The sequence below is a fragment of the Suncus etruscus genome, chromosome 3 (assembly GCF_024139225.1).
Source record: "Suncus etruscus isolate mSunEtr1 chromosome 3, mSunEtr1.pri.cur, whole genome shotgun sequence".
Lineage (NCBI taxonomy): Eukaryota > Metazoa > Chordata > Mammalia > Eulipotyphla > Soricidae > Suncus > Suncus etruscus.
Genome location: NC_064850.1, coordinates 76084677 through 76098760, shown reverse-complemented (window position 1 = coordinate 76098760; position 14084 = coordinate 76084677). Strand labels below are relative to the sequence as shown.

Genomic DNA, 14084 nt, shown 5'->3' with positions numbered 1-14084 from the left:
TTGCTTAATTTTTAAAAATATATTTTTTGTGTTTGGGCGGCACCTGATGTGCTCAGAGCATACTCCTGATCATGCACTCAGGACTACTTCCAGCAGACATGGGGGACCATACGAGATAACTCATACCCAAATTTGTGTGTGCAAGGCAAGGACCTGCCTGCTATACTCCTCTACAGCCAATTTTTGCTTTATTTAATAATTTAACAGGAATGCTTAGATGAAAATAATGTACATGTCATTTTAGTGGTAAGTGCATAAACCAGTTAACAGTATACTGCTGAGTGGGAGAATTTAGACCAAGTCTTAGCTGCATGAACTTTCTAGGACCCCTGTGTTTGGTTCTGTGTAGCTTCTGGTTGGAAGGCTTTGGAGCTTGAAAAAATGAATTAAAATGGTAATAAAGCTATATAGGCTGGGTATCCTTGCTTTCTGGGATTTTCTTTAGTTCTGCACCATGGCCACCCTTTTTCTGAACCTTTTTACTCCTGAGCCAGGGCTTCTGGCTCCCAACAGCATACCAAGTAGGTAGGCTATTTGGTCACTCCATCTTCTGGTGCATGGGTGTCTGACTATACAGCCTTCACTACAGGTTTGGTGATGAGGTCCAGTTGGGACTGAGTGCCTTTCAATTTGTTTAGAGAACCAGAAGCTTGACAGCCCTGATAGAATGGCTGTGAGTAACAAACAAGCCAAGCTTAGCCCCAGAAAAATCTGATTGTGCATAGAACCTTAAAGTGGCTCTGCTTGGAGTTGGTGCCATGTTATTTTGTGGTCTGAGTGCAGTTGCCTAGGTCCAGGTAGCACGCTGCATCTTTCCTGGAGCATGCACATACATGTACATGTACACAAAACTGAATCTTGCTAGATCTCCTGTATAGCTGGGTTGATCCTAGTTCTTCCTCCTTAATCTGACTCCTCTCGCTTGCCTCTTTACCTTAGGATGTCTTTCAGTGGTTTTAGTGAGCATCATAAACAATGACTATTTGTTTAAGTGTCCTCAATTTGGCACTTGGGCAAAGAACAACTAAAGGGAATTCTTGTGACCTGCTTGTTTCTCATTTTCATTTTGTTTGTTTTAGCATCTATGTGATGGGCTTGGTTCTGGAGTGGATCAAGAATAATGGAGGTGCAGCAGCCATGGAGAAGCTGAGCTCTATCAAATCACAAATGATCTATGATATTATTGATAACTCTCAAGGATTCTATGCGTAAGTCTGGCTTTTCTCTTGTGTTTTTCCTTTAATGAATTGGGAAAGGAGTGTCTGCTAGGGGAACCTGGCTTGGTGTTGCTGGCAGGGCTGCTCCCTGGTGTTAAGGGAGCACAAAAGGACTCTTTGTGCTGGGGATCAAACCTGCATCTCTGGCATATGGTCTTGTGTACCAGTCCTTCAAGCCCTCCTTCCGGCCCCTGATTATGTCATTTTCAAATTGTAATTGACATAGCACTATATTCAAGAATATTCTATAATGATTCATCATTTGTTTGCTTTGCAAATGATGATTGGAAGTTTTCTTTCTGTAAAGAGAACTTTTAAGAGTTCTCTATTAGCACCTCTCTTCACTGCAATATAGTGATACTAATTGTTGCCACCAAGCTCTTTATTTGATAATGGAAGTACTGTTTTATTATTAATATTGCACCTACACAGATTCTGAACCGAAAAACTATAAAAACACTTTCATAGTGCTTTTTCTTATTTTTTATTTTTATTGAGGTTCTGGGATTTAAAATGCTGTTAAATCATACTTGTCATGCATCATCATTTGAATATCCCACACTGTACCAGAGAGGTGCTTCCCTCACCAGTTTCCCATGTACGCTCAGGCACCTCTTAATTTTTTCTTCACTTAAATGTGTTTTTGGTGTTCTGCCTCAGTAATTGGACTTTGATCTAGAGAGCCTGAGGCAGCAGAATAGCAAAAGAGGGTAGCTACTAAATTTTTAAACTGTTAAACTTAACACCTTATATAAAAAGTGAGGGGGAGCCAGGAATGCAGGGGTGTTCAGAATGATCCCTTCTTGACTGCAGCTGTGTACTGGACTGCTATTAACTTAAGTATGTATTTTGTGTGACTGTAGGGAAGATCATAGCTCAATAGGGCATTTCTTAAATGTTTTGCTTTACTATTTAATTTTTTATATACTTACTGTGAAATTACAAAGTTATTCATGGTTGAGTTTCAGGCATACACTCATTTCACTGCCAATCCTTCACCATTGTCCACTTCTCTCCACCAGTGTTCCCACTCCCCACCCCCATTTGCTTTCTGCTTCTCCAACAGGCACATTCCATTATATATATATGTAAAAATATACTTATAAATATGTTTTTTTCTGCACTGTGGTTTATAATATTATTGCTGAAAGGGTTTTGTACACAACACTTTGCCACCTCTCAGCTCCTGTACACTTTCTTCCATCACAGGCATTTCTTACCCACATCATCCAGCCTTCTCCGGGGACTTTTTACCTACTGAATAGTAGTTTTTACATTCTGTTCTTTGTTTCTTTTATCTTTGGGTATTTGATATTCTACCATTTCTCTATATTCTACATCTGAGAGAGATTATTCTGTATCAATCTTTCTCACTCTGACTAACTTAACTCCTCGTCTTGTACAGGAACAAAATAAAATGTACCTGAGAAAATGGAGAGAGGGTTATTATTACATATTTCACTGTTCTTTTCTCCCTGAGTAGCTTGTCAGCTCTTTTTCTCTGTTTCTCTTTGGGTCACCAGTGGGAACAATTTTGAGTACTCTTTTTTTTTTTCCCCAAACTAGAAACCAGAATCCAATGTTACTGATTTGACTTAGATAAAAACTGAATTATATTTGGTGTTTGCAAAGATGGTGGAATAAAATTAAAAAAATTATTATTATTATTTTTTTTTTGGGCCACACCCGGCATTGCTCAGGGGTTACTCCTGGCTGTCTGCTCAGAAATAGCTCCTGGCAGGCACGGGGGACCATATGGGACACCGGGATTCGAACCAACCACCTTTGGTCCTGGGTCAGCTGCTTGCAAGGCAAACGCCGCTGTGCTATCTCTCTGGGCCCTAAAAAAATTATTTTTAACTTAAAAAATTTTAGGCACTGTAATTTATAATATTCATAATGACTAAGTTTCATGCAAAAAATATTTAAACACCACATTCTCCACAAGCATATCCCTGTGTCCCTTCATAACTTATTTTTTTCCTCCAACAATGATTGTCCTATTAAAGACCAGTTCTCTGTTGCCTTTGAGTATTTGTTACTTCTTTACTATGTTACTTTATATACCACATACAAGGAAGATCATTCTGTATCTGCTCCTCTTTTTCAAATGATGAATTTTAAAAAATTTGATAGATACTGACCTGGCATTTACTGTATCAATTACTCAGACATTGTTCTGAGTAAGATCAGCTATCCACTTTTGCACTTCTTAACATCTTAAGATAATTACTTACAACAGCAGTCCTTTCTTGGCCCCAGGCTCTTTGGGACCATAGGCCAGACTGAGCTCAGCTGGTGTCCTGTGAGATTTCCTGTCACCCAAGTTGCCTGGTAGTTTTGGAACTAGGCTTCTAGAATAACCTTACATGTCTAGTCAAGGTGCCACTGATTGGCTGGGTTTCTCAGTCCTCCTATTCAGGTTGGACTTGAAAATATGGCAGCAACATAGTTGGTGCCTGCCACTTCATGCATAGTCTTGAGAATTATTCAACATAACCTTATGTTGAAAGTTCTTCAGTATAAATTTCTCTTTTTGGAAGGGTAGGATGGTGGTTGGGTATACCTGACTGTGCTCAGGGATTACTACTGGCAGGTCTCAGGCTCATATATCATGCCAGGGATCAAACCTGGCTCAGCTGTTTTTCAGGTAAGAACCTTACTCTGTGCTGTTTCTCTAGTCCTATTGGTGATAGAGAAGTTGCTCTTCACTTCTATAAGAGATTATGGCCATTTTTTAAAAATCTAACTCAGAAATTCTTTATTTATTATTTATTTTTTGCCATACCTGGTGATGCTCAGGGGTTACTCCTGACTATGCACTCAGAAATCGCTCCTGGCTTGGGGTACTATATGGGACATCAGGGATCGAACCAAGGTCTGTTCTGGGTCAGCTGCATGCAAGGCAAACGCCCTACCACTGCACCACCAGTCTGGCCCCTATTATTATTATTTTTAGTTTAAACACCATGGTTATAAGATTGTTCATACATACTACAGGTTTCCCCCCCTCAGATAAAGTTGTTCATGATTGAGTTACAGTCATAAAATGTACAATAACCTTCACCAGTATTCATTTTCTGGTAACTCAGATATTCTTTAAAAATATTAGATCACTTAATTCACACAGGAGACTCTGAGTGAGTTTTATTAATCCAGTTACCAACAAGATGAGGTACAACAGAGGTTTAGTAATTTACTCAAGGTTTCACAGGTTGGGGCCATATTAGAAGTGCTTTGGAATCTACAGTGCCTTTGTTTTACGTATCAACTCTTTTGGGACCAACTTATTTTCTCTGCGCCTTGTAAAACGGTCACTGACATATATGGCTATGTTGCTGCATGTGTTAGAAACTTCATATAGATCATAATTATGTAATGTAATAACTGATTTGAAGTGATGATTTTATTATTAATATTGGGAATTACATGAGGAAACTGAGGCTCACAGAAATCAAATACAAGGTCTACAAGAGAATGCTTACTCACTGTTTCACACACAAAAATTAACTCCAGGTTATAAGTGTGCTGATGCAAATTTTTAAAATTTTCTCACCTCAATGATTTAAATGGGAGTTGTCTCGAATACTTTTGGCCTCATGGTATAGTGAGGATAAGGGAGGAAATTGAATGGAGGAGAAACACAAGTAGAAAATAATAGGGACCAGGGGCTAAATGGTCTCAGTTGTATTGGTGATGTCAAGAAAGGACAGAACTAAATATTCAAGTTAAAGTTAACAATGATGAAATCTGGGCTGTAGCAATAGCACAGCAGTAGGGCATTTGCCTTGCACGCGGCTGACCCAGGATGGACCTGGGTTTGACTCCTGGTATCTCATATGGTTCCCTGAGCCAGGAGCGATTTCTGAACAAATAGCCAGGAATACCTCCTGGGTGTGGCCAAAAAAAACCCAAAAAAACCCCAACAACAATGAAACCATGACACCCAAACTTGAACAATCAAAACTTAAAATGGGCTGTTATGCTGGCAAGATGTGGGCAGGGCTGGTGGCATGGGTTGTACTCTAGGAACACTGGCGGAGGGAGGTTCACACTAGTGTTGGGATTGGCCCTGAAACATTGTATATTTTAAATCCAACTATGAAAAACATTGTAAACCACAACAATAAGATATTAGACATCTTTTTGCATCTAATAATTTTTATGAAAATTTTTTTATTGATACATGATTTGGGGGGTGAATGGACCACAGTCAGTGATGCTCAGGATTTATTCTGGAGTCTGTACCCAGGAATTATATATGCTGACTGGCTTGAGGAACCATATGGGAAGTTTAGGATTGAACCAGGGCTGGCTGCATGCAAGGCAAGTGTCAAGTGCCCTACTCTCCATACTGTTGCTCCAGCCTCATTGATCTATGAATTGCAGTTCACATTGCAGAAAAGTAACTTGCATAATTAACATATTTTTCAGATGTCCAGTGGAGCCTCGGAATAGAAGCAAGATGAATATTCCATTTCGTATTGGCAGCACCAAAGGAGATGATGCCTTAGAAAAAAGATTTCTTGATAAGGCTCAGGAACTCCATATGATCTCTTTGAAGGGACACAGGTAAGTGTATAGTCAAAGATCAGATGTTTATCAATGAACTGATTGCCTTTTTCCCATGCAAAAGGAGATAGACCTAAGGGCTCGGCTTGGCATAAGAGTTATTGTAATTGCACTTGTGGCAGGGGGTAGTTCTTCCTGCCATTGCTTATGCAGCTCTTGAAAATGTTTTAACTACTCCATGTCTTTTCTCTGTACATATGAAGTTCTTACCATTTGATTCTCATGGAAGAATGAGTCATTGTGCCCCAACTTCAAATAGAGAAGTTAATTGTGTATGCACTGGAAAGTGCAGGGTCCATTCTTGTAGGGAAAGCAGCAGAGAGACCTGCAAGTTTGTAGGGGCTCCCGGCTCCCTAAGAAACAGCCATCTTATGGTCACTATGAGGAGGATACAACTCCCTTTACCATGTCTTCACCCCATCTTGTGTTTGCCTTTGGAAAATAATTTATTGGATTAATATAAGTTGTGTGTCCATCTAAGCACTTTGCTTTTTAAAATAATATCTCTATTTAAGCACCATGATTACAAACATGTTTGTAGTTGGGTTTCATTTATATATAAGAAAAGAACACACCCCTTTACCAGTGCAACGTTCCACCACTAATGCACCATCTCCCTCCTCCCACATCTCCTGCCTGTATTCTAATCAGGCATTCTATTTCTCTCACTCACTACCATTGTCATGACAGTTATTAGTGTAGTTGTTTCTCTAACTGCACTCACCACTCTTTACGGTAAGCTTCATAATGTGATTGGTCTTTCCAGCCTGCATCTCTATTGTCTCTGGGTATTATTACAGTAATGTCTTTTTTTTTCTTAAATCCCATAGATGAGTGAGCCTATTCTGTGTCTATCTCTTCTATCTTTCTCCCTCTGACTTATTTCACTCAGCATAATAGTATCCATGTTCATTCATGTATGGGAAAATTTGCATTCTCAATGGAGATAAACTAAAAGCTTTTCCTCTATAATCATCTGTACACAATCTTTGATCATTTTTTCCCATTATCTGACTGTTTGCTTTTAGGCTCCTTTCTGATCTCTTCTCTTTTATGGAGTTGTTATGCATCTCATCTTCCAGCTCACTGATTAGGTCCTCAGCTACTGTTATGGAGAGGCTTTTCAGTAAGGTTTTCATTTCACCTACCAATGACTTCATTTCTTTCTGATGGCTGCATAGTATTTCATTGTGTATATGTACCACATTTTCTTTAGCCACTTATCTGTTGTCGGGCCATTTAGGTTGTCTCCAGATTCTGGTTATTGTAAATAGTGCTGCAATGAATACAGGCATGCAGAAGGCATTTTTGTGTTCATAGGGTATATCCCTAGGAGTTTTACCACTAGTATCCTAGTCTCTATTTCCTTTGAGGTGCTGGATCATATGGAGCTCAATTTAAACTGTTGAGTCGAAAAAATTTGGAGTTTTCTCATTTCTATTTTCATATCCTCTTGGTTCTTATTTGTGGTTCGTTCAGTTCATTCCATCCTTTTTTTTTTTTTTTTTTTTTTTTTTTTAGTTCTATAAGAATCCTACATATTTCTTCCCTAAACTCCTTATCTGAGAGGCTGCTTAAGTGGTTGGAACTTTTTGGGTCATCAGAGCTGCCATCTTCATTCTCTATGCGTGGTCTTGTCCTGAGTTGTTTCCCCACTGTTATGCTTGTAGTGTGGTGTTTTCCACATGTTGTGCTGGGGGTCATTGGCTAGAAGATGTCCTTGGCCACGAAGCTTGACTTCCTGGCCTTGCTATTCAGGCTCTGCCCCTTGTGCATGGAGACAGCCTTCCTCTTCTGTTGTGCCCTCAGAGGACGTTTCAACTGTCCTGCCCTCTGGAGCTGTTCTGGTGGGGTGGTTTACTGCAGCTTCATGAGCAGTGCAGAGGCAAAACTTATAAATGTCTCCCATGTTCCAAAGCATACAACAGGAATCAGGCTCCATCTGTCTTGGGCTGAGACAGCTTACCTCTGTTGTCGTGCCCTTAGGAAATGTTTTCTGTTCTCGTGCCCTTCAGAGCTGTTCTGGGTAGGGTGATTTACAGCTACTTCACAGAGCAGAGCAGAGGCAAAAGTTCAAAATGTCTTCCATGTACTCAAGCAAACGGTAGGAATCAGGCTCCGTCCTTTGTGCTCATCTAAACACTTTAGAAAGAAATTCTTAGTGACTGAGATGGAAAGTTCTGGGGCCTTTTATGTGGGAGACTTTAGTTTGGTGTAGAAAGAGAATTGAGTCTTGAGTCTGCATTGCCTGCCATTATTCCTTACTAATCATTTTTTTTTTTTGTGTGTGTTATATCCTAGGTCGGTGGGAGGCATCCGGGCCTCTCTGTATAATGCTGTTACTCTTGAGGATGTTGAGAAACTGGCAGCATTCATGAAGAATTTTTTGGAGATGCACCAGCTGTGAAACTAATCCCCACCACTTTATACTCTTTATACTCTGCTACATCCATGTGCAAAATTGAAAGCAATGTGGGAGGCTACAAAAACCTCACCCACATGGCTTTTCTCTCAAATGACCAAGTTTATTATAGATTTCCTCCCTTTTCAAAGAACAGCAAAATAGCTGCAGCTCTGCAAAGCTTGTGAGACTTCAGTGCTGCCTTGAACTGGGAGAATTTAAAAATCTTCCTTTGGCTTTTTAACCAGTTTTTACTTATGTTTTCTTTGCTGCTATATTTTCTAGTTCAATCTCAGTATTCAAATCTGGGCTCCATTATGCAAATTGTTATTTGTTTCTGGAGAGGAACAGCTCAGCTCTGGGGAGCTTTATTCTGAGGGTGCCTCTAGGTGGTGACTCTTAATCCTCTCCCAAATAACATTGTTATGTGCTTTTAGGAGTTCCAGGGTAAAGGCAAACTAGCTCTTCCTTTGAACGGTTATTTTCTTTTTTTTTTTTTTTTTTTTTTTTTGGTTTTTGGGCCACACCCGTTTGATGCTCAGGGGTTACTCCTGGCTATGTGCTCAGAAATCGCCCCTGGCTTGGGGGGACCATATGGGACGCCGGGGGATCGAACCGCGGTCCGTTCCTTGGCTAGCGCTTGTAAGGCAGACACCTTACCTCTAGCGCCACCTTCCCGGTTATTTTCATAGAGATAAAAGTGATGTCTTTATATAGCAGGTCTGGTGTTAACACTGTATAGTTTGATCTTTGCATTTATATTTCTAAAATAATATGGTCCTTAGTAGAGACATAAGTAAAATTTTTGGGTGTTCGTTAGCCTTTGACAGTTATGCATTTTACTGGCAACAGTTAAACCATCACCTGACCCCCCCCCCCCCAGCTGTTATATAAGACTTTAAAAAGTTCTCCATTCACTTTTTTTTTTCTTCTAGTGGGCAGATGAGAAAGTTGGTTGCTTTATAACTTTCTGTGATATTTTTAAATTCAAATCATGGAACCCCTAATCTGTGTACACTTGTGTATTCTCTTTAGAATATTTGACCAATGGTGTGTGTATGGGGGGTTCTGGCAGAACTGAGACTTTACTCCTGTTGACCCATTGTTAGTGTTTCATGTTGCATATGTAAAAAACATTAAAGTTTTAAAACATCCAAACCTTTGTTAGTGAATTTTTCTACCTGCTGGTTGAGAGACTGGTTGATTTTTGGACCTCCCAGAAAAGCCTCCAACCCCCCATTTCCCTCCTCCCCACACCAATTCTAGTTGCCTGTGGTTCAATGCAATGTTCTAAGGATGTGGTCTGCTCAGGCCCTGCCAGGCTGATAATACCCAGGGCATCCTGGTGGGCTATTATCCTCTGGAGATGCCCTCGTGATGCTGAAAAAAGGGAAAGGCAGTACTGGGAATTGAACTTAGGACAGGTACATGCTTGATATAGATCTTGACTGCTGTATTACCTTCCAGCCTTATTAAATATTTTATTATTTAAGAATTTTTAATTTTTTTGGGGGAGCCACACCTGGCAGTGCTTAGGTCTTACTCCAGGCACTGAGCTTAGGGATATCTCCTGGCAGGATCATAGAGAGGCTATTGGGTGCTAAGAATCAAATGGGTTTGCTGTGTGCAAGGCAGTGCACTACCTGGTGTACTAAAATGATCATTTTATTAGGGCAAAAAAAATGGTGCTGGGAAGGAGGTAAGGCTGGGGTCTGTGGGGACAAAGAGTTGATGTGGCAGCCTCATAACCACTGATCTATATCAGCCATCTTTGGCTGAAAAACAAAATGAAGGGAGATGCTGAAGTCTATGCTTGACTGAGCAGCTAAATATGAGAATGCTCCAGGGCCAAGATAAAGGGCCTTGAAACAGCATTCTTGAAATTTGGGCCAGACATGTTTGGGTTCACTGCCTCAAGATGAATGTCAGGCTGTGCCTAGCATAGGACTTCTATATCAGATGATTCCATTCTGGATGTTTGGGCCTTTTGTCCCCAGAGACCCTCTGTGGTGCTCAGAGGGATACATGGTGTCGAAGATCAAATTCAGGACATTGCATGTACTCTATTCTTTGATATATATCTTTGAGATATATCTATTTCCTTAACAGCTTTTAAAATAATTTTGAGGGGTTGGAGCGATAGTACATGGGTAGGGTGTTTGCCTTATCTGCAGATTTGCCTTGGCCTAGATTTAATTCTTAATACAACATAAAGCCCCTGGGCTCTTCCAAGAGTGATTCCTGGGCACTGCTGGGTGTGGCCCAAACATCAAGAACTTTTTTTTTTTAAGTCATAATAAGAACACTCGATACAAAAACTGAGGGTCCTTTAGTTCAGCAAAAGTTCAGCAAAAAAAAGTGTGTGTGTGTGTGGGGTTAAGATGGTCCTAACACATTCATTTACTCAATTCAGCACTCTTGCAACTTCTGTATTGTTTTTGGAAAGGACATTATCAGAAAAGCCACATCCATAGATGATGCCATGAAATCCTGTGAATTTGGTTTCATGGGACAGTGCCAAGGCACACAGGCACAGTTCTGAGCTACCTTTTTTCTTGGGTTATGGATTACATGGGATGAACCATCCTGATCACACAGCTCTGTACCTTTTAGTTGGATTATTTGGGTTCCTATAGTCGTGCTAAGGTCTTTGTTTCTCTAATGCAAAAAGAAGATTGTAATGGCCACTAAATCTCAGGCATATTTATGGGAATAAACCAAGCACTCAGAGCAGGATATGAATGATGATCACCCCAAATATGAGTATCCAAAGCTAAGATGGAAATCAACTGAGGCTCTCTGAGTATTAGGGGGCCTTGCAGTCCTTCATCTATTTAGAGTAATTGTAGGTCTGTGATTTTGTGTCATATCAAAGTCTCCCAAATTATCAGTTATTTTACTGCTGTTGCCCACTGGCTCTGCTTTTGACATTTAGCTGACTGAGTAGCTCTCTCTGCCATTATCCAACTTAAATTTGGCTTATGACTTCCCCTCATCATATGGATGAAGAATAGAGAAGCCCAGATTGGGCAGAGACAGTTCAAGGGTAAAGTGCTTGCCTAGTACGTGACCAGCTTGAGTTCCATCCTTGGCACCACAAGGGGTTGAAACCACTGACAGAAGTGATCTCTAAGCACTGCCAGATGTGACTCGCCAAAACAATCCCAGACTCCCTCCTAACCTTAGTTGTTTTTTTTTTTAAATGTGACATCATGATTTGTTGCTATTAACATTTTAGCTTTATCATGTTTTGCACCATACCAATCACAAGGGTGCCAAGATTTTCCTACCACTATTCTTAGGTCCCTCCACATCTAACCTGCCACTGGCTTGGTAGATTCAATTCTGCTGACAGTATTGGTATTGTTTGCCTTGGATATAGTCTGTTCAATGCTCAGTTTGCAGGCTCACATATAAATGAGATCACCTATATTTGTTCTGATTTGTTTTGCTTTATGAGACTGCAATCCTACCTATGTTATAGTGAAATTTTATTTTTAGAAAATATTTCATTTTTTTCTTGTGACTGAGTAGTATTTTATTGTGTCAATACCATAAATTTATGTTCTTTGTAGGCCATTTGGGATGTTTTCTTTGTGTGAAAAGGTCAGTCTCTTGTAAGACAAGCTCTTATCTCACCCCTGCTCTATCTTTCTGACCTTATCCTTTGAAATTAATGCTTTACTATTCTTGGAATAGATACCTAGGAGAGGTCTGGCTGAATGTATGACACTTCTGTTGTTAGTTCTTGACATATATCTTACTAGTTTCTATAAAGGCTGAGTCAGAGGTCAATCCCGCAAGCTGTGAACAAGGTTCCTTTCTTACTACCCTGCAGGCACTGTTGGTTTTTGTGATTTTTGATAGGGACCTCTCATAAAGAGACAGCTAATGTGCATTTTCATTATGTTTTCTGATGATTACCTGTCCCGTCCTTCAGGACTCCATTATTCCGTGGGTGTATAGAGGGGTTCCAGCCTGAAAATAGGATGGGGAGAAAGAAGGGGGCCAAGCAACACGAGGCTTGTCAAGGCTTTGTTTATTGATCGGTACAGGCTTATTTTAAGGACAATTTTTACAGGGGGTGGAGAGAAGGCAGGATAAACAGCCCGCATTACAGAGGTCACCTTACAGCTAATCTTTACATACCATCTTTACATAAGGGGCACAGGAACATCTCAAGGTTAGTGAGGTTTCAAGGATGTCACAAGCTTCCTGGAATGTATGCCTGATAGGAAACTGATATTTCTTAGGGCTCTGGGGCTAGCCAATGCCTTAAGCTAGGTAGGAAGGTTGAGAGCCAGGGGGATGTTGAAAACCAATTCTGATACCAAGATTCACTTCGCTCTCTTTGTTTTTGCCTTTCTTCCAGGCTATGCTCGACTTTATTAATGCTGTCATTAACCAATCCTAATTTATCTTTAAAAAAGCAACATTCTTCCTTAAGGGCAGTACATAATTTCCCCTCTTTCAGAAAGAACGAAGTAATAACGGTTCCTGCTCCAGCAAAACCCAAACCTAAAACAACAGCAAGTGTAATGGCCGTTATAGGTTCACGCTTATGTCTAAATATAATAATCTTCTTGTCCCAAAGCAAATCATCAGCAGGTCTAATGGTTAATCTAGGCATTAACAAAACTAAAACACAATAATCACGATGGGCAAGAAACATTTCAGTAACAATATGGGGGGAAAGTCCAGTGGAGCAAGCAAAGTAAGTGGAGTTGGGGGCTTCAATAAAGATGGAAGAGTTGGTAACAACAATGGTTTGGTTGCAAATGTCCAATTAGTTGGACAGGGGGGCTCATATGCGGTCCGAGTAAGCAAAGTCCCATGCCCTTGACCTGTCTTAAAGGTATGCCTTGATGAGTCTCAGCTCCCCATGGAGATCAGCAGGGTCATTGGTAGCAGTGGGTGTGCCAAAGTTTGCGATTCCTTCTTAGAAGGGCTGCCAGACAGAGTATCAAATCCAGCATCCCCCTTAGGCAGAGTCAGTCAGAAACAGGTTCAGCAGGAATGGTAGGCTGAAGGACTGGAACACTGGGTGGGTAACGCAGAGGTGGCAGGAGGTAGATGAAGACACATCTGCAGGAGGTCTATAAGAAACGGCTTGGTAGGAGGCAAAATGATTATAGGTTTGGGAGGGAGTGAGGCCACGGGAAGTAGCATAACAGTGGGGCCTATAGCTACAGAGGCATACTTGGGAGGTTCTTTTTACAATAAAATTTTCCATAAATTTAATTTTACATATAAAAAATAGGAATTTACTTAGTCTTCTAGTCTTGGTTTACAGGCAGAAGACACTTAGCAATTTACATTACACAAATTATTTCTGAATACCAGGGGAATGCTTACTGACTTCTGTCAGACTTTAGACTTCAAATAATTTTATAATTAACAATCGCCAATTTTTCAAAGACTTTTAAACTGAACCTTAATAATTTATCTTAAACTTCTTAGTTATTTTCTTAAACCTTGATACTTCTCTTTGTAGCCACATGTCCATATTTTCCTGGCCTTAACTTACACATGGCAGGAAAGCTGGGTGATTGCAAAGTCCAGAAATTCTTCAGGGAAAATTTATCCCTGATGGCCATTGAGAAATCTGGGGTTTACCATCCCCTACACCTTCTGCCATGTTCTCAGAAGGACAAAGCCAGCTTAACACATAATTTTTAACACATGATCTTTAGTTGCAGGATGCCACAGTCTGTCAGCTGCTAAGTGACCAGACTGACCAAGTTGTGAAAAAATTAATTGAAATCTCAAAAATAGATAAGGCTTTGAAAATTGTATTTTATCATGAAATGTAGAGATACTAAATAAACAGACAAAACAAAACACTAAACACAACGTTTTATACTTGTGGCCACTTTCATTCAGTACAACACACA

At 40.2% G+C, this 14084-nt stretch overlaps 1 protein-coding gene across 1 annotated transcript in view; it reads left to right on the top strand.

Annotated features, from left to right (window-relative positions):
* Positions 1-8674, top strand: part of PSAT1 (phosphoserine aminotransferase 1) — a 29142-nt gene extending 20468 nt beyond the window's left edge. Inside the window, exons 7-9 of the mRNA XM_049769761.1 lie at positions 1080-1208; positions 5652-5789; positions 8091-8674. Coding sequence (XP_049625718.1) covers positions 1080-1208; positions 5652-5789; positions 8091-8196 — 373 coding nt within the window. The 3' untranslated portion in view covers positions 8197-8674. The remainder of the gene's footprint in view (positions 1-1079; positions 1209-5651; positions 5790-8090) is intronic.
* The last annotated feature ends 5410 nt before the right edge of the window (positions 8675-14084 follow it).